This window comes from Ursus maritimus, unplaced genomic scaffold, assembly GCF_017311325.1.
Source record: "Ursus maritimus isolate PB19 unplaced genomic scaffold, ASM1731132v1 scaffold_14, whole genome shotgun sequence".
Classification (NCBI taxonomy): domain Eukaryota; kingdom Metazoa; phylum Chordata; class Mammalia; order Carnivora; family Ursidae; genus Ursus; species Ursus maritimus.
In genome coordinates this window covers 44311801-44339277 of record NW_024423786.1, presented here as the reverse complement: position 1 = coordinate 44339277, position 27477 = coordinate 44311801, and the positions used below count along the sequence as shown (strand labels likewise).

General features: G+C 55.9%; 1 protein-coding gene across 1 annotated transcript in view; it reads right to left on the bottom strand.

Annotated features, from left to right (window-relative positions):
- The window catches only part of PDE4C (phosphodiesterase 4C), a 15929-nt gene extending 7562 nt beyond the window's left edge, over positions 1-8367 (bottom strand). Inside the window, exons 1-12 of the mRNA XM_008703946.2 lie at positions 8011-8367; positions 4775-4966; positions 4188-4224; positions 4024-4097; positions 3683-3735; positions 3214-3326; positions 3040-3133; positions 2339-2502; positions 2039-2137; positions 1439-1603; positions 1253-1352; positions 246-400 (exon numbers count right to left, since the gene is read on the bottom strand). Coding sequence (XP_008702168.2) covers positions 246-400; positions 1253-1352; positions 1439-1603; positions 2039-2137; positions 2339-2502; positions 3040-3133; positions 3214-3326; positions 3683-3735; positions 4024-4097; positions 4188-4224; positions 4775-4966; positions 8011-8288 — 1524 coding nt within the window. The 5' untranslated portion in view covers positions 8289-8367. The remainder of the gene's footprint in view (positions 1-245; positions 401-1252; positions 1353-1438; positions 1604-2038; positions 2138-2338; positions 2503-3039; positions 3134-3213; positions 3327-3682; positions 3736-4023; positions 4098-4187; positions 4225-4774; positions 4967-8010) is intronic.
- Positions 8368-27477: the final 19110 nt, after the last annotated feature.

Here is a 27477-nt window from a genome sequence, read left to right as displayed (position 1 = left end):
TCAAATGAGCAGACTTATGTTTCAGAAAAAACTGTACCCGAAACCCCAGAAACTCAGTGTGTGAAGTGCAGCCAGGACCTAATTCGCCCGACCCAGGGTCTAGTGAGCCCCGCCCAGGGCTGGGATGGTCGTTACCCCGTTTTACAGAGGAGAAAGCTCAGGTTCGGAGTGGAGACGTGGCCAGGTCCAGCTGAACCCGCAGCCGGGCCAAGATCACCCCGTCCCACTCCCAGCTGTGGCCTCACCATGTCAATGACCATCCTGCGTAGACTCAGCCGCTGCTTGGCGCTGAGGTTCTGGAAGATGTCACAGTTCTCCGCCTGCAGCAGCTTGAAGCCCACGGCCAGGTGGTGGTTCTCCAGCACGGAGGCATCGTTGTACATGAGCGCCAGCTCTGAGTCTGCAGGGGCGGCACAGAGCCTCAAGACCCGTCCACCGGCCCGCTCCACCCACAGGCAGGTTTCGCAAGCCCTCGGCGAACTCCTACTCATCTGTGGAGGCCCCGCCTCTAATGCCTTCTACTCCAGGAAGCCTCCTAGAATTCTGTCTTTCCCCTTAGCCCTGCCCCTGGGGGCCTCTGTGTTCAGCTCCGCCTCCTCGAGACTGGGGGACGCCTCCCGAGGCCTTGGCATGGCAGGAGACAGTGCGTACTGAGTGCTGGTTGATTGAACAACTGAGCTGGCATCTTATTAGGCTCTGGGATCGAGTAAGAAAGCTCCACTCTTGTCCCCAGCTCTCCAAGGATGCATACAAGAGGCACCCAATAATTAGTTGGCTGAGTTCTTCAGAAACCTCAGAAGACCCTGAGCTTTAAAATCTTTGTGGGGGCGCCTGGGTGGTGCAGTCGTTAAGCATCTGCCTTCGACTCAGGGCGTGATCCTGGCGTTCTGGGATCGAGCCCCACGTCAGGCTCCTCCGCTATGAGCCTGCTTCTTCCTCTCCCACTCCCCCTGCCTGTGTTCCCTCTCTCGCTGGCTGTCTCTATCTCTGTCAAATAAATAAATAAAATCTTTAAAAAAATTTTTTAAAAATTAAAGAAAATATAATCTTTGTGGTCCCAGGTCAGTTCTGCCACGTTTGTTATCTTCTCATTTACCGAGCACCTACTGTGTACCTGGAACTGCTCTGAGCACCTAAGGGAGGGATGGTCTTAGCCCTTTCACAGACAGGGAAACTAGGCTCAGAGCAGGAATGGGGGGGCCCGAGTGCACAAGACTGACAGGTGGGAGGCAGGGCCCCGCCCCCGACTCACTGGTGTTAATGAGAAACTGGTTGGAGACCCCAGGATGGTCCACATCATGGATGGCGCTGGCAAAGATGGCAGCCAGGATTTCCAGGTCTGTGAAAACGGCCTGAGCAGGTGCGAGGCGTGAGAGGTAAGGGGTGCGCTCTCTGCCCCCTGCACCCACCCTGGCTGCCTCCAGCCTTAGGGCCGTACCTCGAGGGCAGGTGTGGCGAGCAGCACATGCGTGGACTGGGCCACATCGGCGGCGTGTAGGCTGTTGTGGTAGGCCACATCGGCATGGTAGTGACTCTCCAGCGTCAGAAGGTAGGTAACCAGTGTGTCCGCTGGGATCTGAAATGTCTTGAGCAGGTCCCGTTCCTGGTCCATCACAGGCCTCCAGTCAAGGCCTTGGCCTCTGGGCAGCAGCACACACTATGCCTTCTCTCCTTCGGGACTCCAATCCATCCCTCAAATACCCCCTCTTCCAGGATATCCTCCCTTCTCTCCCTCTGAACTCCCTTGGTCCCTGTCCTTCCCCTCTGGTCTATCCCTGATCTCACAGGGCTGGGGGTACCCCTGTCCAGCTGTTCCCTCCAAGACGGGGTCTCTTCAAGGCCGGGCTCAGGGCTGAGGCTTGTTGACAATGAATTTTTCAACCCAGGGAACTCTTATCCATCCTTCAATATGCAGCTCAAATTATGCCATTTGGGGTATCAGGGAGATTTGAAAATGAGTGTCCCCGGAGGTCTTGGGGCAGGAAGGTGCGAAGGAAAGAAACTCCAGCTGCCCTGGGAGCCGCGGGCAGGTAGGTACCTGAAAGATGCTGAATATGATGGTTGTGAGGGGCCGGTTCCCACTTAGCTCTGCCACCTTGAACACATCGAGTCCCCACTTGTTGGTGTCTTCCAGTTCCTAGAATGTGCAGAACTGGAGCTTAACTCCAGCTCACCTTCCTCAGACCCTGGACCTTTGACACCGCCCCCAGCGGGCTCCAGGTCCTACACTGAGCCCCACCTGCACAGTATACAAGCAGACAAACTGAGGCCCAAGATAGGGCATCCAAGCAGAGCCACGACTCAAACTCAAGTCTCAGGATTCCAGTTGGGGACCCACCTTGGCCAGCTGCCCCTCCTGGTCAGTCTGGACCCCAAAGCGTGGGACGGTGGCTGCAGAGAGGCTGGCACTGTGGGGGAGCCCACGCAGGCTGCTGATCTGGGACATGGGCCTTGGAGTCTCCATGGGGGTCACCCTGGGCAACTCCATCTCAGTCTGCTGGTCTGTAGACGGAGCAAGGTGGGGCTCAGGGAAACTGATTCAGACCTGCTGGAGTCTTCCTGCCTAGCCAGGTCCTGGACCTCACCAAGCCTCAGGATCAACCCATTTCCTTTTTACCTGGATCAAAGTAAGCTTGGAGTAAAGTCCCTACCTGGCCTGTACCTACCCTTCTCTTCTGTTCATGGCTGATCTCAGTGACCCCTTCTGTTTGACACTGCCCTTGGGTACCTGGGGTTCAGTATTTGTCCCCAAACAGCCACATGCCCTTTCCATCTCCCAAGCTGGAGACCTAGCTGTCTCCATGTTTACTCCATGTCCCCCTTGGAAAACTTCTACACATGCTTCAAAACCCTTTAATGTCCTCCTCCTCCTGAAAGTTCCCTCTGCTCTTCCCTGTGGTCCATCTCTGACCCCTGGGGTTGGAGGTATCCGTGTCTGGCTCTGTCTTCCCCAGACTGAGGTCTGTAATACAAGTCTTTCTTTTTCTTCCTTCTTCCTGTCTCTGTGATGTTGCCCAAGCAGTGACCCACACAGCTCACCCAGGAAGGTTTGGGAGATGTACTCGGACACCTGGTTCCCAGAGCGGCTGGTTTCGGACAGGTGAGTTAACTCCCGGTTCAGCATCCGCTTGAACTGCAGGAGAAGGTGAGGGCAGTGATGATGGGGGCACTGCGGGCAGAGGCAAATGATCTCGGCTATCTGGTCCTCCTCACCTTGTTGGAGGCCATTTCCCCCACTGAGTGCCGTGTCTGCAGTGTCTCCAGCTGATCCAGACACCAGTCCAGCTCGTCCAGTGTCTCCAAAGCCAACTTCTGCCCAGTGTCCTCTGGGGGCCAAGCTGGTCAGGGGCTGCCTCAACCCCCCTGGGGGACCCTGAGCCCCTCACGCCTCTATCTCTGCATCTGGACCTTGGAGCCCTTCCCAATAAGGCCGTAAGGACTCCAGGTCTGAGTGACAGATCTGTCCCCAAGCAGGTGTGGGACCATGAGTAGGTAGGTCTCTGCCCTCCCTGGGCCTCGGCCTCCCCATCTGTAATATGGGCGTGGAAGACTCCATCCCCAAGGGTGTTTTGGGGATTACAATTAGCAAAGCCTAAGGACTCATGGGTGGAGTGGGTCACCATGGAGAGGAAGGTCACAGCTGTCCTGCAGTGGGAGGAGGGAGTAGGAGCAGGCACATTACCTGTAAGTGGAGGGGGCTGAGTGCCAATTAGGGGGTTCTCGACGGATGCCTGCCTGCGGTAGGGATAGCCTCCGTCACTCACAGCCCCGCCCCCAAGTCTCCCAGGCCCCGCCCCCACCCAGCACACCCCACCCTTTCCCCCGAGGGTTGCTGGCCCCATTCTTTTCGGGTCCGGCCGAACTCAGCCTGGCCCACCTTGTTTTCAGGCCCCGCCCCCTCTAGGCCTGGTCCCGCCCCCTCCGCCAGCCCCGCCCGTCTCTCCGCGGGCCCCGCCCCGTGTCTGCGCTTGTCGGCCCCACCTCTCTCCACTAGGCCCCGCTCCCGCCCCGCCCCCTGCGTACTTGGCTGCCCCGCGGCCTTGCAGGTGGGCAAGGGCTGCAACGTTGCTACGAACTGTCCTCAGGCTGGCTAGGACCTGTCAGAAGGGGCGTGATCAGTGTTGGAAAGCAGGGGTCGGCTCTGCCTGCTTGGCTCACGGGAGGAGGGGCAAACGGTAGGCACCCACCTGCGCAAAGGGCGTCACAATCATGTCTTCTCCGTGTCTGCGGGGAGGCGGGACATCAGGAAGGGTGGCCAGGAAAAGCCCTCACGCTGGTTCCCATCTTCCAGCTTTTACCCATACTGTGCCCTCAGCTGAGCGAGTCCTCCCCTCATGACTCCTCTTTTCGGTGTCCTTTTGGTCCCTGAGCTCCCCTCACCTGACTCTTCTCTGAAAGCAGCTCCTCTGACCAATCCCCATCTCACAAACAGGGAACCACGGGCGGCAGAGGTCTTAATAGAGGCAGGAGGGAAATTCTTCTATTTCTCTTTTCATATGGCTACCAGGAATCTCAAATCGAGGTGTGTGTTAGGTTGCTGCTAATTGGACTTAATGTCTCTGGATTGCCACCCAATCCCAGCCTAAAGTCAAGCACAGAGAATTACCAGGTATCATTCTCCTCATGCTCAACTGCGTAAGTGAGCTGTCTGGAAAACACCTACTTAAACCTCAAAGCCCAGCTCAAAGGACCACTTGAAGGAGGGGTGCTGAATGGAGGAATTAAGGAAGGAGGGAAGAACGGGGAGGTGTCATTCCACCGGCCTTGGACTCACAGATCGCTAGCCACAGAGGAGTTCCGGGACATGGCCTTGGGCGAGAGTTCGTAGTCGCTGTCGGAGCGGTACAGGAAGGACTCTCGCCTCTGGCTGTGCTGAGCAGGGGCCTGGATGACCCGGCCAAGGCCAGGCCCAGCCTGAGGGTCCAGGGTGCTTCTCCCGCATGAGAATCCATTTTCCAGGTCAAAGCTGAAGGCAGATTGGGCTTGGTCAGAGCCGAGGGTCCTGGCATGCCGATGCCTGGCTGTGGCCCACACCCATTGTGTCACATCCTCCCCGGGGCCTCGGTGGGTTGGGCAGAAGTAGCCTCCAGTTTGTCCACCTGCCCCACAGTCGCACCCCTACCCAAGGACCCTGTGCCCCTCATTCCTCTGTCTCCACATCTGCACCCCAGAGCCCTTCCCACTGGGACCAATCTGGACCCCAGGACATGAGTTTCAGATCTGTCCCCAAGTGGCTGTGTGACCATGGGTAGGTTTCAGCCTTTCTCTGGACATCAACCACCTGGTCTCTAATACGGGTTTGGTATACTCCTTCCCCTGCGGAGTTTTTAGGGAGTTACAACAGAATACGTGTGGACTGCTGTTGTATGCCTGTACCCCTTAGTTTTAAGGCCTCGGTCGCACGATAAATTCACCAGGACTGGAAGCAACTTCCTGGGCTTTCCTTTCTGGAGGGGGCCTGGGTCCAGCTTGGATCTGACATGCTCCAAGGCTCCCCTAGCCAGCTTTGGCCACCTTCCGGATCACCTGTCCTCTCCCGCAGCTCCCAGTCCCCACACTCATTCTATATGGCCCTGCCCCAATCTTGTCAACCACACCCCCAGCTCACTTGGCCTTGTCCTCAGTTTCCCCACTCCTCTGCTTCATTTTAGGCCCAAAGGCTCTGCCTGTTACCTTTCACCTCCGGGCCTTTGCACAGGCTGTGCCTTCTGCCCGCAGCACCATCCTCCCCCCAGTGCCCCTTGTTGCTGAAATCCCCAACACCCCCTCCCAGCTGGCAGCCCTGTGTCTCTCTCAGATCACACCTGGACTGGGTAAGAGGGACTACACCTCTATCTCTTGGGATTACAGATCAGAGAGAAAAAGTGGGAGGCGCGGAGGGCAATGCAAGTTCAGGAGAGGGCTTAGCAGGAGAGAGAGGAATTAGCACCGGAGGAGGGGGGGCTGCCTATGGGGGGACGTGGGCTTTCGAGAAAGGAGAAGGGGATAGGCAGGAGCGAAGCCAGGAAGACACCGGGGACCGCCCAAGACACAGGGCTCCTGGCCAAGGGCCAGTGTCCACCTGGTCCCCTGCCGAGTGACCCCTTCCCAGTCCGCAGGCCGGGATCAGCACCTGCTAGGGAAGGGGATTCGGCTCAGGCTGCAGTGGGGGTGGAGGATTCGACCGGGTTCGGTCCGGCTCAGTCACGTACAGCCACGTTTGACCTGAGTTGGGTCTGATTACACATGGTTGGGCCTGGTCCAGATAGATTCGGTCGCGTGAATTCAGTAAGATTCGGCTACGTACGACCGCGCTCAGGCAGGTCCGGATGCATAGGGGCCTGTTCGCCTAAATCCGGCGGCGCTAGGTTTCCGAGCAAGCCCGGGTGGCGGCCCGAGTCGGGCATATTCGGCTTAGTTCGGCCTCACTCGGGTATGTCCGGACATAGTCGGCTATGTTCGGCCACTCTCGGCCTTTTCGAATTCGGCGCTTCCCAGAGAATCCCCAGACAGCTGGGGCTTCCGAGCTCCCGCTTCGCGACGTCACCCTGAGGAGCGAGTGCCTCTTAACCCTACCCTGCCCAGGCCAGGCCTCGGAGGCTAGGAAAGACACACTCAGGAGGGCTAGCGGCAGCAGATACCCAAACCTGCCCTCGGAGGGGGAGCCCTGGGGGGGGGGGCGACCCCCTACCCCTCCCTTGCTTCTCCCCAAAATTTCTGGAAGAGCAAACCTGTGGATCAATAGGGAAACTGAGGCGAGGAGAGGCAACAGGGTGCTGGATTAGAATCCAAGTAATGGGTGCGGAGGGTTAAGAGCTGGGCGGGGATTTTCGCGCCGCGAGAAAAGCTGTTTTTCTTTCTGCTCTAAACTTAGCCGGGAGCGGTGGGGTCAGACCGTGGTTCCATGACGCGGGCGGCTCGGGGCGAGGTCGCCTGGACTGTGGGAACAGTGCGTCTGTCCATCGGTTAGATAGATGAACTGAGGCAAGGGGGCGTCGGAGGGACCCATCCTCCTCCAGCCTCACCCTCTGGCAGCGAGGGCTCTCCCTCGGCGGCCCTGAGCTCCCTCCGGAACCCTCCGCAGGGACCCCTCTTCGCAGGCGTCTGGTGCCCTAGCGGCGCTCTCCGGGACCTGGGACACCCTGCCCCTCCCGGACCGAAAGGGCGCCATCAAGGACCACGATCACGACTGCCTCCACCCTGCCAGCTGTCACTGGCCGTGTGACCTTGGTGAAGGGACCTTCAGTCCCTGAGCCGGCAGGTGCCAAATTATCAAGTGAATGCTAATGTGGCACGAATCCAGAGCAAGGTGCCAGACACAGTCGGCGCCCACAAGCCCCACTTCCGACCCCAGCCTCGCCCCCGCGCCCCACGAGGTCACAGCTTCCTGAAGGGGTCGGGATTAGAACCCAGAACGATGGACGGATACAGTTTTTCTAGGACGCAACCGAGGGGGGCTGCGAGGAGCCGGCGCTCAGTCAGCGCGGGTCGGCTTTCTGCGGGGGGCACGCATCTCGCCCTCTTACACCGCGAACACCCTGCTTCGAAGGCCCCCAGTCAAATCAGTCTTCCCCTGTGGACGCCGCGGAGGCTTAGTGTTTGGCCCCCGGGCCATCTCGTTGCTGGCTTCGGGACTGATTGGGGAGCGAGGACAAGGGGAGGAGTCACTTCCTCCTCCCCTCACTCCCAGGGCGTTCAGCCCGCCTGCCCTGGGCAGGCGAGGGTCAGGAGGAGACGTGAGCCTCAGCCCGTCCTGCTCTGGGCCACACAGCTGGAAAGGGACAGAAGCTGGTCCCCTGGGCGTTTGTACAGGCAGCGGGTGGAGGGAGACAGAGATAGAGAAAGACAGAGTCTCCAAGTCCGAGAGACAGAGAGAGAGGGCAGGGGGAAAGAGATACGGAGAAAGAGAGGGAGGGGCAGAGCGTCCCTACCCTGATTCCCGACCCGGCTCCAGCTGTCCCTGACTTTGCCCTTCCCACCTCCAGCCTAGCTGTTCTGGTGACCCCCACCTGGCCCTCCGTCTCGCCTCACCACAGGGGATGGGCCACAGTGAAGCGCCGCTGCAGACGGATGCTCTGGTTCACCAGGAGTTTCCTGAAGAGCCCGGGGGAGCCGCGCGGGGAGCCCCGAGGGGAGCTGGGCCCGGGGACCGGGGCGGGCGCGGGGGGTCCCTGCATCGCCAAGACCGCGTGGAGGCTGAACCCAGCGCGGGCTGCGCGGGACCTTTTCTGGACAGCCGCGGGGGCGGGGCCCAGCGGGGAGGGGGCAGAGGGCGCACCGGGCTCCGCCTCGCCACTGGACCTCTCCATGATGCCCCTACCGGGACGAATGGGGAAACTGAGGCACTGAGCTGGACGCGACTCTCTGCTCCTTCCCTTTGGGGGTGGCCCCGTGGGTCCCAGAACCCGGATCTTAGCCACTTCCCTCTGTCAACATGACCCCAATTAGGGCAGTTTGTTGGGTTCACAACTTGGCTGAAGAGTGAAATGCGGAAGTCAGAAAGGGAAGTGTCCTCCATTGTGAGAGGGTCACCGAGGCACGGAGTTTGCCAAGGGGCTGCCCAGATCCCACACAGTGTTTCCACTACCCCTCTGCCCATTTTCCATATGGAGAAAATGAGGCTTGAAGCCACCAGGGGCTGCCCCCAAATTACAAACTCTTAACCCTTTACCAGGTGGGGAAACTGAGGCTTGGAGAGAGGTAGTAACAGGCACGTGGCTTTGCTGCAGGACAGCAGGGTTCGAACCCAGCTCCCCCTCTCCCAGTCCCCCTCCACAAGTCCCCACATGACCCCCACCCGCTCTGACATTCCCCAGGCCCTCTCTCTGGATCCTTTCCCCTCTCTTGCTGTCTCTACCGGACAAACATCCGCCCTCCGCTCCCGCCAGGTCTTCCGTCTGGGAAGCATCAGCTGCCTCTCCCCTACCCCAGGAAGGACCCCAGAGGGCCTGGAAAGGGAGATTCTGGGGGGTTTTCAGGGGTCTATACCAGGTGCTCTATCCTCTGAATGCTGGCGTTGGGGTAGCCTGCCCCATTCCTCAGAAAAGGGAACCAAGTCTCAAGGTGTCACACTTGGAGGTAGGACCTTGAATGCCGATGTCTTAGGTGGAGGCAGCTGAGGCCCAGGGAGGCTGGGCCTCTCAGCTGAGGCCACACAGAAGCTCTAAATCCAACTGCATCCCTGCTGTGGGATGATACCTTCCTCTGCCTGGGCTTTGTCCCAGGGGACTTCACACATTTTGGGGTCCCTAGGCAAATGGCAACCACATTTCTGACACTCCAAGGGGAATGTGATACACAATGGGATGATTCGAGCTTCAGTGGGGGTACCTGAGGTACCCCAGGGAGGAGACTCTGACTCTCTCCTGACTCCTAACCATCCCATCATCCCCATTGTACAGGTGAGAAAACAGAGGCTCAGAGAAGGGGCAGGCTGGGGCCCAGGAGTGCAGAGAGTCTCAAGGACCTGGCTGGGAACCCCCTCCTGCCCCCATGGCACTGCAACCGGACACCTGGTGGGAACCAGACTCGCTGTCCCAAAGTCAAAAATACCATCTGTAGTTGCTGTGGCTGGACCTAATTATAGCCAGTCCCCAGGGGATAGAGGCTGCCAGGGTCAGCCTGGTGAAGGCACTGGGGACAGGGTCAGAGGAGCCAAGATACCACCTCAGCCCCATGGGAGGGACTTGTAAGGGTCCCATGTCCCCAAGGAGAAACTGAGGCACGATTCAGTCCCTCCCCAGATGTCACAGACATGAAATGGAAAGTGAAGACAACATGCATCAATAAAAACCGCTTCCTACTCGCCTGGAGCTGAGCCAAGGGCGGCACATGCAAAAGTCATTCGATTTTCAGAGCAACACTACGAAGTGGGGACTATCACGCTTACTTCGTGGAGGGGGAAATTGAGGCACAGGGAGGTGGTGTTCGCTTGCTCAAGGTCACACAGCCCTGAGCGGCATGGCCAGGGTCATTCAAGCCTAGGCTGGAGGGCTTCCTAGCCTGTGCCCTCTCCCACTTAATGCTTAACTGACTGCATCCCCTCTGAAGTCCCAGAGGCTACACTGACATTAATGTTTTATCAAGAGTTTCAACAGTTTAATGGTTTGAAACATTAATAGATTCAACTTTAAATATTTTATTAACAGTTTTAAGAGTAATGATCTATTAATAGCTTTTTGAATGGAGAAAATGAGCCATAGAGCCAAGACTCAGCATTTGAAGCCTGATCGGCTTGACTCTGGGAGACCCCATATCCAGCCGGGTAAGGGGCTGAGGCTGCAAGAGGTGTGGACATAAGGACTCCCCCTTCCTGACTTTGTCCCTGTGTCCTGCCTGACCTGGGGAGTCCCCAGCACTCTAGTGCCCTTAGGTAACACTATCCAGAATTCCCCCACCGAAGCAGTCCTTCCTTTGGCAGACACTTTTCTCCTCTGCCACCAGGTAGCCCCAGTGAGACAGAAGATGGGTGCTGTTGTGCCGATTTTACAGACAAGTAAACTGAGGTCTGGAGAGGAGCGATGACTTGTCCAAGTCCCCATGGAGAACCTATTTTTTAAAAAGATTTGATTTATTTATTTATTTATGAAAGAGAGAGAGAGCATGAGCAGGGGCAAGGGGAAAAGGGAGAGGAAGAAGCAGACTCTCCCTGCTGAGCAGGGAGCCCGATACAGGACTGGATCTCAGGACCCTGGGATCATGACCTGAGCCGAAGGCAGACGCTTCACTGATGGAGCCAGCCAGTCTCCCCTCCCCCACCCCTTTGTAGAATCTAGACAAAGAGAAGAGAGCAAAGGCTGAATCAAGTGTATAGACGCTCACATGGGTCAGTTCTCACCTTCCTCTGCTCCAGACCCTTCCCATGGCTCTCTATTGCCCTTCCATCTCAATCCATACCTCTCTGAGGGCCTTGTGTAGCCTGACCCTTTTGAGATCTGAGCCTCCCCGGCCCACTCCTCTTGACTCACTCTGTTCCAGGCTCATCCCCCTCCTTACTTTTCCTTGAACCAGCCAAGTTCACTCCCACCCCGTGCTCTTGCCCAAATATTCTTCTCCTGCCCACTCTTTGCGTTTCAGGTCATGGCTGGAGCATGACTCCTCCAGGAAGCCATCCCTGACTAGCTGGGTAAATATTCACAGAGCACCCTTCTCTCATGGGTACAATTTCACATTTCCTTGTCATGATTGTTTGATCGGGATCTGCCTTGCCCACCAGGCCCTCGAAGGCAGGACCTGCCTTTGCTCACAGCTGTGCCCTCAGAGTCTGGCAGGTGCTCAATACATGCTTGGAAGTAAATAGAGAGCTTCCTCCTCCCGCCCTTCAGCCACAGTGATCTGTGTTCAGCTCTTCATATACCTGATCCTCTTGAGTCTGAGGCTTTGAACATTTTGTTCGTTCTGCTTGGCGTATCCTTCCCTCCAGTCCTCCTGGCTAAATGTTCTTCATTCTTCAGTTTAAGCTTCATTGCCACCTCTTTCAACCCATCTTTTCTCAACCTCTCCTTGCCCAGTGCCGGATCAGAAGCCTCTTCTGGGCTCCCTTGGCACCCTGATCTCTCCCCATTGCGACACAGATCACACTGTGCTGTCTCCACCAGGTGTAAGTGTCTCCACCATGAGCCTGTCAGCACCTGTTTGCCCATTGCTGTGTCTGCAGTACAGGGCCTGGCACACAGTAGGTGCTTAATAAATGCTTGCTGAACAAGATGCTAGAATCCTTCCAGACCACATGATCTGCCTGGGGTAGTGGGGAGGACAGCCAGATCTGAGAACCAGGCTCCCACACAGAAAGTTCAAGACAAAATGTAGAAAATACGGATTCATGTTTGCATCTCACTGTCGACACTGAGGTTCGGAGAAGCATTGTGATTTTTTCGACACAACACAGTAGGTTGTCCTTAAATCCAGCTTCCCCGAGGGCTGAGCCCCTCCCCACACGCCAGCATATACACGCACCACACACGTGTGCGCACTCACAGGAACACAATCTCCTGCCTTCCAGAGCCACTTGGGGTCTCCCCCTAAGACAGGCGCAAACCTGTCTGTTTGTTCTTTCTTGAAGATGGAAAATCATGAGTCACTGAGAGTGGGGGCAGGAGGAGCTGAGGGATGGGGGAGATGGGGGGGCAACAGTCCTGCTGGGTCACCTGGGAACAGCTCCAAACCCACTGGGCCATAGGGCCCATCTGCTCCAGATGTATCCCAGAGCTGCTAGGGGACCAGGCTGGGAGTGTTAGACCAGGCTTGTTGATTAAGTAAGAAGTCAGTGGCCCCAGGAGGTCCATGGACCAAGGTGGTAGAAAATGAAAACCTAGATCCAGAGAGGAAAGGAACTCACCTGACGTCATCCAGCCTAGCCTCAAACCCTAGACTCTAGATCTGGCCTAGAGTCAGGTGGCTCCCCCTCCTATCCAAGGAGGGCCTGGGGCTCCAAGATCCTGCTCCTCAGTCCTCCAGTGCCTCAGCTTTCGAGCCCTGAGACTCCCACCTCTGGTCTCTCTAAGGCCCCTGTTTCCCCTCTCTGTGTTTCTTTTCTGTCTCTGTCTTATTCCCCTGCCTACCCTGCTTGCTTTACATGGAAAAGGAGGAGCAGCCCTCCCCCCTTACTCCCCCCTTCTCCGTTCCATCCCTTCTGATGTAGAAAAAAACATCCTGAGCTCAGGCTCCCCAAGAGGCTGCCACTCCTCCCCAAGTGACAGGGGGCCAGACAGACCACAGAGAAGGCTCTTCCCCAGTGCTGTGGACAGCCCGCACTGGTCCTCTCATACATCCTCCCCAAGGTGCCCTCAGATACTCAGGGTGGCCACAAACCCCACAAACATCCCAGGACATTCCAGGATCTGGAGGACCCTCAGACACCCAGCTGGGTCAGAGTGAAGTAATGCCCTGTCACACACCCATGGGCACCACAAGGAGAAACACATAGTCACGTATATACACTGGTGTACACACACCCAAACACAGCCCGTCACCCAGAGACACAGATGGCTGCGGACACTCACACAACAGGTCGGAGCACACACGGGTCACAGCTGCTCAGGCTCGTACACACACTCAGAGGCGATAGCATCTTAGCACGCCCAATCACAGGCCCATAAGCAATCATGACACCGCCACCCTCCAGCTCCACCCCACATAAACACAGCTTTTTTCCTCCAAAGAACCGGCTTCAAGCCAAGCACCAGAGACCCCCGCCCCAGGAGAAGCAAGGACCCTCCCCCACTCCCGCCAGGCCCCGCGCGCCCCTCCCCCATGCCTCGGGAGTGCCCTGCCCCCGCCCACCTACCGCCTGTAGGAGGAGGTGGGCCAGGAGCGCCGAGACTTCTCGAGCCCCGGCCGCGGGCTCCGGTCCCGCTCACAGCAGCCCGCGGACTTATCCGGGTCCGAGTAGAAGCGCTGCTGGATGCGGATGGGGCGCCGGGGCTGACGCCACAAGTGCTTCGGGGGTCTGGCTGTGCCTTGGCGGCTGCGAGCGCGACTCAACTCGCTGGATGCCTCCGCCCCTTCTTGGACCCCTGGGGTCTCCATGCGCCAGAAGAAGGGAGCAGGGAGAGCACGGAGCAAAGAGAGCAGGGCGCGGGGGCCGTCCCTGGGAACCAGGAGTGTCTGCGCCGGGGTCCGGCCAGGGCCGGGGGTGGAGGCGACAGCAAGGAGCTGTCCGCGCCGGAGGTGCTGAGGCGGGAGAAGGTAGAGACAGGGGCTCAAGGTGGGGCTGACACCGAGGAGCTGTCCGTGCCCGGATGGTGCTGAAGGGTAGCAAGGGAAGAAGAACTTGGGGTGGGGGTTGGAAACTGGGGCTGGGGACACCCCCAGAGCAGAGAATGGTTTGCTGTCCCCTCTAGTGCTGAATGAAGGAGGGTCAAGACATGAGCTTGGAGTGGAGAAGACAAATTGTCCTCCCTGTTGCTGCCAAATGGAGAGCAGGGAGATAGGGGCTCTGGAGACCCCCAGCGCTAAGGCTCTGTCCCTTCTCCTGGTGCTGAAAGGGAAGAAGGTAGTAGATTCAGGGGCTCCGGGAGGATGAGACGCGAGGAGCTAGCTGCAGGAAGCGCAGAGAGACAGGGTTTCGGGAGCACCTCCACACCAGAGCGTCGTCTGCCCAGGAGGTGCTGAAAGCTGAGCAGCGGCAGGTCCTCAACCCTCCCCAGTGACCGTAGCAAGGAGTCTGGAAGAAGAGCCAAGGGCTCTGGTCTTCAGAGGTAGGCACGGATGGTATTTCTCTGCAAGCTGAGGAAGGTAGGCTTAGCGGTTCAGCCCCAGATGGGGTCTCTTTGGAGCCCTAAAACCCCCACTCACACAGGGCAGGGATCCAGGAAGGGCAGAGAAATGGGGAGGGCTGTAACAGGGCCCTCCCATCCCTAGGGTGGGCACACAGAAGCTGCGTCGAGTCGGGGCTGCCAACAGTGGGGGTGGGTAGAGAGGGGCACCCTTTTATAGCCAGACCAATGCCCAGACCCTCAGTGAAAATGGTGGGATCTCATTCGTCCCACTATGGCTTGGGCCCCACCTCACAGCCACGATTCCTGCCCTCATATCTCAGGCCTGCCCCTCCCTTCCCCAGTTCCAGAAACTCAAGGCCCTGCCCACCAGACATCCTAATCTCAGGGGTAATTTCCTGGTAAGTGGCAAAGGGAGGGTGAGAACATTTTCTTTTTCTTTCTTTTTTTTTAAAGATTTTATTTATTTATTTGACAGAGAGAGAGAGACAGCCAGTGAGAGAGGGAACACAAGCAGGGGGAGTGGGAGAGGAAGAAGCAGGCTCCCAGCGGAGGAGCCTGATGTGGGACTCGATCCCAGAATGTCGGGATCACGCCCTGAGCCGAAGGCAGACGCTTAACGACTGTGCCACACAGGCGCCCCTGAGAACATTTTCTATTATGGTTAACAGAAGTAGACATGCACAGGAGCAGGGCTGGGTGTGTGGGTGCGGGCTCTGGGCTGGGGCAGGGAGGCATTTGGGGCCATTTGGTGCAGTAGGTTTGGGGGCAGGAAGAGCCACGATCTCAGAAGGATATTTCAAGGCTATTTCTTGTGGAGACTGTCAATCCTCTAGTTGTGTCCCCAGGTTAGAGAAATGGGAAATGTTTGGGTCAGACAGACTGAGCTCAAGCCCCAGTACTGCCACGTCTTGCTGGGTGATGGAAAACAAATGACTCTTCTCTGTTCTTTACTTTCATGGTTCAGTCACTGCTCTTCCTCTTAGCCCACTGCCCTCCAAAGATGACAGTGGGGGACAACTTTGTCCACTGGTAGGGAACAAGGGTTGGCTGTCACTTTCCCTTCTAAGCCTGTTTTCTATTCTGAAAAATGGGGATAATGATGGTGTCCCCGCATCTTGGCATTGTTGGAAGGATGAAAAGGGATGTCACAGCTAAAGGGTCAAAGACCAGGAGCTGTCCACACCAGTTCCCCCTCTCTTTTACCCCCTGCTGGTGTCCACCAATGCCTGGTGTGTCTACGTCATAAATAACTTCTAAATCTGCCTACTTCTCTCCAGCGCATGGCTCGACCTTGATCCATCCATGTACCACCATCTCCTGCCCAGAACCGCCCAAGCCTTGACAATTCTACTCACAGTAGTCACAGAGAATTTTTTTAAATGCCAATCTGATCACTCACTCTCTTGAAAACCTACCCATGGTCTCCCATTGCACCCCATGAGGTCTTGTGTGGTCCGGCCCCTGCCCAAATCTCCAGGCTCCCTTCCAGTCACACTGGTCTGGTTCAGCTCCTATAAACCTGATCTTCTTGAGTCCCAGGCTTTGTACAGTCTGTTCCTTCTAATTCACATAGGCTTCCCTGAGCTTCTGTGGCTGGCTCTTCTTCATCCTTCATGCTAACCTTAGCTGCCACCTCTTCCAAGTAGTCCTTTCTTCACCTCATACCCCCCAATGCTGGGCCAGAAGCCTCCTCTGGGTTCCCATGGCACCCTGATCTCTCCATTTGATATGAGTCTCTCTCCATCATCAGCCTGTGAGCACCAGCTGGCCCATGGCTGTGTCTCCAGTACAGGGTCTGGCACACAGTAGGTGCTTAATAAATGTTTTCTGAACAAGTTAGAGAAAGATTCAGCTAGATGAGGCACTCTCTCTCTCCTGAGCCTGGTCCCCTTGATCCCCATCTGCCTCCTCACCTTCCTGGGTCTGGATTGTGGCTTTGCCCTGTCCCTTGAGCCCCGATGGTGAACACCACACAGGCGCTGGGCTCAACCTCTCCAGGGTTTCCAAGGCGGCTTGACAGCGGTGGCAGCAGTGGGGTCCCTGAAAATCTTCTCTGGACGACACCACTGCCAAGTGGGCTCATGGGGATCAAGCCAGAATCCACTGATTCCCGGACCCGCTGGGGAGAGACAGTGGTGAGACATAAGCAGGTTCCCAGGCAGGGAGCCTCTCTGGGACCTGGGGGACCATGAGGAGTCTCCAAGATGCCCTCACCCAGATTCCTGGTCTGGACCAGAGAGCTGTACCTGAGTCTTTCTTTCTTCCTTCCTTCCTTCCTTCCTTCCTTCCTTCCTTCCTTCCTTCCTTCCTTCCTTTCTTTCTTTTCTTTCTTTCTTTCTTTCTTTCTTTCTTTCTTTCTTTCTTTCTTTCTTTCTTCCTTCCTTCTCCTTCCTTCCTTCCTTCCTTCCTTCCTTCCTTCCTTCCTTCCTTCCTTTCTTAGATTTTGTTTATTTGAGAGAGAGAGCACAAGCAGGGGTGGGGCAGAAGAATAAGGAGAAGCAGACTTGCCGCTCAGCAGGGAGACCAACATGGGGCTCGATCCCAGGACCCTTGAGATCATGACCTGAGCTGAAGGCAGACACTTCACCGACTGAGCCACCCAGGCACCCCTGAGTCCTACTTTCTCCCTGAATGAATTTACCTCTTTGAGCCCCAGCTTCCTCATCTATGAAATGGGAATGTGGATCTCAAACTTGCAGATATGAATAGTGCCTTCCCCACAGGAGGTATTGCAGAAGTATTTATTAATCAATTAGCACATAGGGTATTCATTATTTATAACATTATATGATATATACTGCTATTTATTACAATAATATGCCCTCTAATGGTATTGTGTCATATTATATTTTCATTAAAATATAAAAATAAAATATGCAGTACGTAAGCAAGTAAATAACAGTACCAACAGCTAACCTTTCTTGCACACTCATGCCGCATAGGTGCTGTTCTAAGGATCCCTCATAGATTAGGTCACAAGAGCACAATTATCCTCAAATTAAATAAAAAAATTTTTAAAGATTTTATTTTTAAAAGTAATGTCTACACCCAACGTGAGGCCAGAACTCACAACCCCAAGATCAAGAGTCACATGCTCTACCGACTGAGCCAGCAAGAGACTCACAATTATCCACATTTTATAAACAAGGAAACTGAGGCTCAGAGGTTAAGAAATTGCCCAAGTTTGCCGTTGGTAAATAAATCCAGAATTCTGAGCTTCAGGGTCTCATTTCTTGAAGGAAGAACTGAGCAGAAGAAATTAAATAAGATGGTGTTGGCGATCATGCCCTGAGTAAACACTTGAGACATTTGAAAATCAGACAGAATCAGGATGACTTGATGAGTCAGCAACGTGACCTCTCCAGCCCAACAGAACTGGGCTCACACCATGCCATGTGGTGTAGGAAAAGCATGCCTCAGTTTTCCCATCTGTGAAATGGGATGAAAATGGTACCAATTACTTGGGGTTGTTAATAACAAAAGGACAGACCCACATATTTCAGTTACAGGCTGCGAGCTGTCAGTGGTGCTGACCCCAGGACTCAGAATTCATAGCTTTGGGAGGGGGTGGTGTGTGCTGGGGGGGGGGGGAGTCAAAGGAGCAAATGAGATGTGGGAGAGGTGGACCTCAGAGGGGCAGCCCCACCTTCTCTTACTCTGCCTCTGAGCCTCACAAATTAATCTATCCCAGCAATCAGACCAAACATTCAGATGTGAAAACCGAGGTCCAAGAAAATATGGCTAATTAGGGCCAGAGCTAGGACAAGGGGGTTCAGGGAAGAAAGTATGAGGAACAAGCATCAGTTGAGCCCCCACAGAACATATTTCTACAGAGCATTTCTTCACAGAAGAAGAGGAAATGACCGGCTGAGAGTCACACGGCTGGGGGCTGCTCAGTTCCCCCCAACCCCACTTAGCTCTTTGCATGGATCTGATCCTTCTAGAACCCAGAATACTTAACCGGTCCCCCCACACCCAACCGCATAGGAGCATAACCCCTTTCCAGGAGTAGCTGAGTTCTAATGCAGAAATCTAAGTGTTCAACACTAGGCCTCCCCTGGGAGGGTTCCTGGCAGCTGGGAGGATGTGCAAGAAAGCAGAAGGTGGTGTGTGTGTATGCAACGGGCCCCTCCCAGAACAGGAGGCCCACTGAGCTCTCACCTGCCCTCTGTCTTCTTGGGGAAGGTGAGTTCCAAATGGGGAAACCACTTGCCCACATTCATACTCACTCATTTATTCATTCCACAAATACAAAGAGATAGTTCTAGCACATAGTGCTAGAAAGAAAATTAAACTGCGTGAGAGCCTGGAGAGGAATGGGAGAGCCACTGATATTGTTGTCCAGGCAGAATTAGGGGCCTTTTTGAAGAGATAACTTTGAACCGTGACCTCAAAGAGAAGAAGGAGCTGGCCAGAAGAGAGCTAGAGAAAGCATACCAGGCAGAGGGAACAGCACGGGCAAAGGCCCTGACGTGGGACTGAGCTGGTGGGTTTGAGGAACAGCAGAAGGGTTGGACTGGAGTGTGGGGGACGAGTGGGTGGGGACTTGATACAGGGCCTCAGAGGTGGGGTGAGGAGTTGGGAGTTGATTATGGGAATGGACTGAGAGCTTTTGAGGGATGTGATTTGTTTTATAATTTGAAGAAGCCTCCTGTGTCTGTCTCAGGGCAAGGGGCTGTTGGGGGCCGGGTGAAGGCTGGGGCAGCATTTGGGTAGACCATGGTGGGGCCCATGGGTGGATTTGGGATATGTTTTGGAGGCTGAGAGATGGGCCATAGCCGTGGATGTTCAAGGGGATTCAAGGATAAGTCATGCTTATGATGGGTGACTAGTTGTTTACCAGATAACTAGTAGCCTCATAGTTACCGGGGGGGGGGGCACCTGGATGGGGAAGATTTGGCAGGGAAAAGTACCAAGATAATTAGGGCTCGGGGGCACCTGCGTGGCTCAGTCGGTTAAGTGTCTGCCTTCAGCGCAGGTCATGATCCCGGGGTTTTGGGATGGAACCCCGCATCGGTGCCCTGCTCAGCGGGGAGTCTGCTTCTTCCTCTCCCTCTGCCCCCTCCCTGTTTGTGCTCTCTCTCTCTCTCTCTCTCTAACAAATAAATAAATAGAATCTTTCTTAAAAATTAGGGTTTCATTTAAATATCATGTGACCCCTAGCGTAGCCAGTAGAGGCAGCTGGATGTTTGGGTCTGGGCTCGTGGGGGGCCAGGCTGGTTTTAGGGTGAAACAGACAAGACAGGCCCTGTGGGGAGCAGTTGACCCACCCTCCCCCATCTGGACCAGGGCTAGGGTAAGGATGGGGCACTCTCAGAGCTGCAGGCAGGAGAGGGGAGCGTCCTCCCGGCCTCTCAGCTGCAGCATTAATCAATCTGCCACTCCAGACTAATTGCTTTCCCTGTTGAGAGGTTGGACTAGGGACAGAAAGCCCAGGGGGGGGTGGAGGTGGGGGCGGGGGCAGGAGGGGAGGAGGGGGAAGGGCTTAGAGGGAGGTTGAGAAACTGCCTTTTGATTTGTCCATCTTGCCTGTCCCCAATATCTGTGCAAGCCCTGGCTGTCACCCCAAGTCCTGCCTCTAAGTTGACCCTAAATCTGTCCCTCGCCTGCTCCTAACTGTCCTGTGGCTCCCCTCCAGAACAAAATCCACACCCCTCGCGGCAGCCCCTGAGACCCTACATACAAGCCCCCATCCCCACCCACAGCTGCCTCTCACCTTCCTCCCTCTCCCCCAGCTCAATCGGCCCCAGCCCCACCTATTCCTGCCTCCGGGCCTTTACAGAGCTGCTCCCTTTGCAGGGGAAGCCCTTCCCCAGCCCCCCCCAACCCCCATCTAACACCCCGCCCCCTGCCACGGGCTGGCTGCTTGTTTTCATCTACTCTTCAGCTTACATGTCACCTCCTCAGAGAAGCCCTTCCTGCCCAGCCTGGGCAGTCTCATTCCCAGTCACCCATCCCCAGATTTTATCCTTTTCCTTGGTTGAACATCTGTCTCCCCAGCCTATGAGCCTCCATGTCCCCCATGCCCAAAGCTGGGCCCCAAACACAGTGGCCATTCCACGTGCAAGTAGAATGACTGATGCTGTAAATTGAGTGTTTGGGGGGAGCTCTAAGGGGTCCCCACTTTACAGAGGAAGAAGGTGTGGCTCAGAGAGGTTGCTGGCTGCCGGGGTTCACTGGGGCTGTCTGACCAGGGCCTCCCAACACACCATGTTAAGAAGGAAGAACAGGGAGGCGCCTGGGTGGCCCAGTCAGTTAAGCGTCTGCCTTTGGCTTGGGTCGTGATCTCAGGAGTCCTGGGATCGAGGCCCATGTCTGGCTGTCTGCTCAGTGGGGAGTCTGCTTCTCCCCATGGAGTCAAAACCTTGCATCCAGACCCCAAAGTGTCCCTGCTGCTCCCTCCTCCTCCATGGGTCCCCTGCTCCTAAAAGCAGTGGCTGCCGCCCTGGGCTGGACAGCGGGATTGCGTCCCAGACTCCTAGGAACCTCTCTGGGCCTCAGTTTCCCTGTCTGTAAGGTAGGTCCCCAGGCAGCTCTGGGTGTTTCCAGTAGGGAAGGTCCTGTGAGCCCCCTCCCCATGGGCTGGACAGCCCAGCCCGCCCCCCTACCCCACTCACCTCGCTAAGCAGGAAGGAGAGTGCCGTCCCACTGCGCCTCATGCTGCAAGCGTCTCTGAGCCCAGGAGACAGATGTGAGACCCTCAGGCCCTGAGAGCCAGGTTTCCCCTGTGAGACTCCGCCTAGACAGGGAGCTCATCCCACACTGAGCATCCAGGAGCCCACAGGTGCTCAATCAAGGTAGCCCGGGCCATACTGCAGGCAGCAGGGTGGGACACCCCCAGAGCTCTGCAGGGGCCTCCCCGCAGGGGCAGCAGACCCTGGCGCCCGCGCACCCTCCCCCAGCCTTCTGCCCCCTCCGTGCCAGGGTCCGCAGCCTTGGAGCATCAGGACTTTCAGGAAGAAATCCCGAGGCCCCAGGCCCCATGGGGGAGCCATTCAGCTCCCAGCCCAGCTCCAGTGGATTCCAGGACCCCAGTCCACGTCTGAGAACCACCCCCCCACAAACTCACACAAGCTCTGCTAGGCTCAGGCAGGCCTGGCACTCCCAGCCACTGCTGAGTCCTGTCTGAGTCCTGTGACCTCCCTGGGAGTGGAGGAGGGGAGGACTGGACCTTCCCAACTGGGTGGCACAGGGTCCCCCTCCCCCCCGCAGAGCCCCTTAACTCCTGAGTGCCAGGCTCAGACAGGACACACCCACATAGCACCCCTAGTTCGAGTCAGGAGGTGGCAGGCCGAGTGATGGGGGGGTGTGGGAGGGGGTCCCCCACATGGGTGTGAGCAAGCGGCCAGGAGTGTGACCGAGTGTGTGTGTGAACGGTGGGTGGGTGGGTGGGTTAGGCTCACGGTGGGCAGGTGTTAAGTTTAATGGTTGTAAGAGAGGGAAAGAGATGGAAACATGAAGAGCCAAAGAGAAAAAGGGAGAAAGAAAGGGAGAGACACAGAGAGACATGAAAAGAGAGAGAGGGAGGGACAGAGAGAGAGAGACGAAGGGAGGTGCAGCCTTGAGGTAAGAATGGAAAGATTTTCCCAGCTCAGGGTCTGGAACACACGTGCTTCATAGGACAGCCCATGAGGTGTGACCTCCGGAGTTCACGGGTGGCCCTCTGGGGTGGGTCACCGAGCTGTGCCACCCTAGACAAATAGATGACTCTCTCTGATCAAGGCACTCGTCACCAACAGCGGGGACCGGAAGTACGGGGGTTTGGGGGCTTGTCTTGCGCCTGGAGGAAAGGGGCCGGCTGCCACCTCCTGAGCCACTGCAAGTTAATGTCTCACCAGCCTGGCTGCCTGCCCGGGAGGCCCCGCCGTCCCTCTGCCCCCAAAAATCATTAGAGCATGACCCTCCCACCCCCACCCCGTCAGGCTTCATCCTCATATGCTGTGTGACCTTGACCCCCCCACCTCTGTCCCCACCCACTTCACAGAAGGGTAAACCCAGCCTTGAAGCAGCAGCTCCAGGCTGGAGTCCTGGCCAAGGCACAGCCTGGAGCCTCCACGTCCCACTCCGCTAGAGAAGCCTGGAAGGTTCCAGGGGACAGGGTGGGTGGGAAGCAGGAAGAACCCATTAACCCAGCAAAGGCCCCTAGGCAGAGGCCTGCCCCTCCCTGCACTACTTTCCCTCCTATACAATGGGAGGGTAGAAGGTGGGTGGCCCAGGGCTCAGACCCTAGGAAACAGGACAGAGACAATAAGGTGGGGGAGCCATTTTGACTCCCTGATCTCTGTGTGCTTCTCGTGCTTTCCCTGCCTCCTGGAACGACTTCTCCCCCTATTGATTTGCCCTCCTGAAGACTTGAAGGAAGATCTCCTAGATCATGGAATTGCTGGCTGGAAACTCCCCTGTGATGTCCGGGCTAAAACCCACACTCCTTCCCATAGCCAGTGCAGCTCCCCCTACTCTCCTCTCCCTCACCCTACTGATTCCACTCATTTCTTTGTTGTCTCCCAAAGAGCTCAAGTTTTTTCCTGCCACAGGGCCTTTGCATGTGCTGTGCCTGCTTCCTGGGACACCCTCCCAGCTTTCTCCAGGGTGGCTCCTTCCCACCTTTCAGGTCTTGGTTCAAATATCACCTTCCAAGAGAGACCTCCCTGCCCTCTCAGAAAACCTGGACACGTGCGCCCTTGGGATTCGGCCACAGCCCCAATCTGTGACTCCATGACCCTCTGTGCCATCTGAAATGATGTCATTTGATCCCCTGACTATTGTCCGCCCCCACATTTGAGACTGTGGGCCCCATGAGGGTGGAGAAATGGTCCCCACTATGACCCCAGCACAGAGTAGGCACCCAGAAATGTTTGTCACAGGAGTCCATGACTTGGGAGGCCACAGAGGAACAGTAAGGGCTTTATTCTGACAAGCCTGGCCTCTCCTCAGGTGCTCCTGCCCCATCCAAGCCCCCTTCTCACTCAGCCCTGCGGAGATCACTCTGGTGGGAGATGGGCAACAGATGACCTTTGGTTCGCAGCTCCCTGGAGGACGAACACACACACACGAGATGACATTCAGGCCTCAGCAGGGTTTACAGCAGCGACTGGGAAGGCAATACCTCCAGCCCACCCCCCACCTCACCATGGACACGTCATCCAGCTTCTAGAACTCAGACACACCCTGGTGGCGGCACTTCACAGCTGTCAGCACAGACCAGATGAGCAGAACGGACACCAGCAGACACACCGCCATGACCATGCCAGGGTTCCTGTGCACCTCGAGGGCCCCCGTGTCACCTGGCGCTGAGGGGAGGAGGCCTGAGTCAGGCCTGGACCCCACCCCTCCCAATGCTGAAACACCCACCAGGGCCCAGAGCTTTTTGAGTCCCTTCCCAGGAAGCTGTGCTCGTGTCCCCCTCCTGCTGCTGCTTCGACTTCTTCAAAGCACAGTTTTGTCCTTTTCCTTCTGAATAGTATCCATCTGTAAGGAATTCATCCAGTTCTCTGTGTGTTTGCTGCCCCCATTGGCCACTCTCGGGGGTTCTTGCAAAGTGAGAAAAATCTAATCTAGAATTCTGGTCCCAAATGCAGCAGCGCTCTGAGGATGCCTGCAAAAGAGGACACTTGGCGACGATGGTTTACATCCTGTGACTTTAAGCAGGTCATTACCCTTTGTGTTTACACTGTTCTTTGAACATTTTTGGAGACGATGTATTATTTGGAATCGCAGATTTTTCTAAACTCCCTAACAATGCTTGGCTTCTCCTGAGCCCCTGGGGCCCTGTGTGGTCACACTCTGCAACTACCCTACCCTCACTGCCCCCCACTAGTATTCCACTCACCTGGTTCCAGCCACCTCACTCTCCCTCAGATATACCAGGCACAGTCTTACCCCAGGACCTTTTGGTCGGCTGTGCCTGGACTGCTCTCCCGCTAGATACCTGTGTGACTCCCTCCATCACCTCCTTCAAACTGAGACATTTGCTGAACATTCTTTAAAAATTTCAATCCTAGGAATGTCTGGGTGGCTCAGTCAGTTAAACATCTGTCTTTGGCTCAGGTCATGATCCCAGGGTCCTGGGATCGAGTCCTGCATCGGGCTCCTTGCTCAGCAGGGAACCTGATTCTCGCTCTGCCTGTTGCTCCCCCTGCTTGTGCTGTCTCTCTGACAAATAAATAAAATCTTTAAAAAAATTTTTTTTCAAGCCTAGCATGCAGCTCTTGATCTCGGGGTTGTGAGTTCAAGCCCCACGTGCGGGTAAATAAAAGTTTAAAAAAATGTTTTTAATTCAATCCACTTGTATTGACATTCTGACCCCTTATCCTGTTTATTTTGTTCTTTTATAAACAAATATATAATTTACTTATAATCTGTCTCCCAACAAAGCTGTCTCTCACAGGACCTGAGGATACACACTAGGCGCTTAATAAATGTGTATAGACTGAAGAAGGTCTGAAGGGCTTTAGGTGAGACCAGGTAGAGTGGGGAGCAGCCCTTCTCCACATATTCTCAGGTCTGTGTCTCTCCCTGGTGGCCAATCCCAGAACTGCAGCCTGGTACCCCCAACCATTCCCCCAGCCCCAAAACCTCTCAGTACTCACCAGGATGGGTGGTCACAGAGGTCCCATCAGTGGTGGCTGAGGGCATGGAGGAGGGTTCTGTTCTGGAGCTGGGAGAAGTGGAGCTCCAATGCAGGGTTGAGGTGGAGGAATTTGGGGGGCTGGAATGGGAGGTAGGGGGAAGCTCTGAACCGGGGGAGCCAGAACTGGGGTGAGGAGGTTGTGAGAAGGTGGGCTGCAACTCTGGATTTGTGGAACTAGAGCTGGGCGGGGCGGTGGTGGCTGTCCCTGAATTTGAAGAGTTGTAGGGGGTCATGGAGTTTTCCGCTGAACTATGGGCTCTGGCCAGTTGAGTCTGTTAAAAAAGAAACAGGTCCAAAATGGAGTCACTTGTGCTAAGCCCCACATCAACAAACCAAGGCTTAATACCTGATCTAATTACATTTGCCACCTCTCCCACAGAAGTGTGACCTCTACCCCGTCAATCTGGAATGACCTGGTCAGCGCTTGGGAGATGATCTGCCTGATAGACTCCCCCCCTCCGCTTTCCCCCCAAGGAAGGTGAACTTGCCTGTAACAATCCACCCTTTGCCAGAAACTTCCTTTCTCTTCCCCCTTCTGCCCATAAAAGGCTTCCATTTCATATAGCTCCTCAGAGCTCTTTTCTATCTGCTAAGATGGGCTACTGCCCAATTCATGAATCATTAAATAAAGTCATTTTTTTTAAGATTTTATTTATTTATTTGACAGAGAGAGATAGCCAGCGAAAGAGGGAACACAAGCAGGGGGAGTGGGAGAGGAAGAAGCAGGCTCCCAGCGGAGGAGCCCGACGTGGGGCTCGATCCCAGAACGCCGGGATCACGCCCTGAGCCGAAGGCAGACGCTTAACGACTGCGCCACCCAGGCGCCCTAAATAAAGTCATTTAGATCTTCAAATTTACTCCATTGAATTTTGTATTTTAACAAGCATGTCTCTAAACTCATGGCTCTGGGGTGGATGGTAGAGCCTGTCTCTGCACTCGGAGGGCTGAAGTGGTTGGTGGATGTTTCCACTGAACTGGGGGAGCTGTAGCTTGGAAGCTGGCTTCTCCATCCCACTCGCCAAGAGCACCAAAAAAACAACGCTATTGACCTTGAGGGGAGGGGATGGCTAGGAACGGAGGGTGTGCGGGGCCCAGCCCCTGCCCCCGCCCCTCTCTGGATGTTGATTTCTTTATTATCCCAGATAGTAAACACCTGCCTCTCACGAGACTTGGAGGATTTAGTGCACCACGTGAGCGCCCAGTGGGAAATCGAGGCGCCCTTGTCTGAAGTCCCACAGCCAGAGTTCCAGGCCAGGTCAGACCCTCCCAGCCCGCATTCTTGCTTTAGGCTTCTAGAGGCCCTCTGAACCCAGGCAGCATGCAGGGGAGCTCTTTCTCTTCCTCCTCCCTCCCTCCCTCCCTTCCTTCCTTCCTTCCTTCCTTCCTTCCTTCCTTCCTTCCCTCCTTTTTTTTTAATTAAGTAAACTCTACTCCCCATGTGGGGCTTGAACGCATGACCCTGAGATCAAGAGTCGCATGCTCCACCAACTGAGCCAGCCAGGCCCCCCTGGGGAACTCCTTTAAACCTTCTGGGATTCGGTTTGTCTGTAAAATGGACATCACGGCAAGTCTGAGCTTCTGAGCGCTCACACAGGTCTGGCACCTCGTGGGTACTCAGTGACACTCGGCTACATAGATCCACTCCGAGCTCCCAGGGAGAATCAGCCCTGAATCTTCACCAGGTACCTGGAAGTTCCCCAAGGCTACACTTAGAACTTAAATGAGGGCCTGGCTCCGAGGCCTGGGCTCTGGGAAGAATCAGTGGATAGTTCTCTGGGAATCTACGCTGCTTTGTTCCAGCCACTCCCTGGCTCCTACCCAATCCCAGGCACTCAGCCCAGGAGCTCAGGGTGGGTAAATGTTTTGTGGGCCACCTCCCACAGTTACTTCCCAGTTCTGGGCTCCTAGGCACCCTAGTGGTTTGCCAGTTCATTCATCAACCGCTCCCTGCCCCACCCCATCCACTCTGCCCTGGGAGAATCTGTATTCTCTCTTCCTCTCTCGCCTAACCCCAGGCAGCGAAAATGGCGGAAGTAACATCCCGTGCTGGCCCCAGGAGGAGGCTGGGTCTACCCACAGGCACCCCCCCCACACACACACCCAGTTCTCTGTCCAGTCTCCCAGGCTCTGTGGGGATGACCCAGAAGTCTAGAAGAGGCACTGTGCCCTGGCCTGATGTCATTCCCATCTTACAGATGGGGAACTGAGGCTCAGAAGGGCAGGGAGTCTGGCCCCAGGTGACTGGGAAGGTGGGAAGAGGGCCCCTTAAGGACCTCCAAGGAGTCAAGGACGAAGAGGCCAGCCTCCCCAAACTGCTCCCTATCACTGAGGAATTTCTGCTGAAATCAGAAGACGACTCAGGGCCACAGTGGACCCCCAGCCAAACCAGGACCCCAGGGAGCCAAACTTTTAAAGCAAACCGAGGAATAGCAGCGGGCCTTGAAAGAAGAGGGGGGGGGACACAAGTTCTCCTGAGTGCCCGGCACAGGGTAGGCAGGTGCTTGTGAGCCACGGGAGACTCGACCAGAAGGTGAAGTGAGGCTCTTTCCATGCACTGTACCGGGAGTCTGCTTTGCCCAGAGATTCCTAGACCAGGAGGCTGGCAAGAGCCAAGTCCACTGGTTCAAACCTGGGCCTGGCACAGCTGGG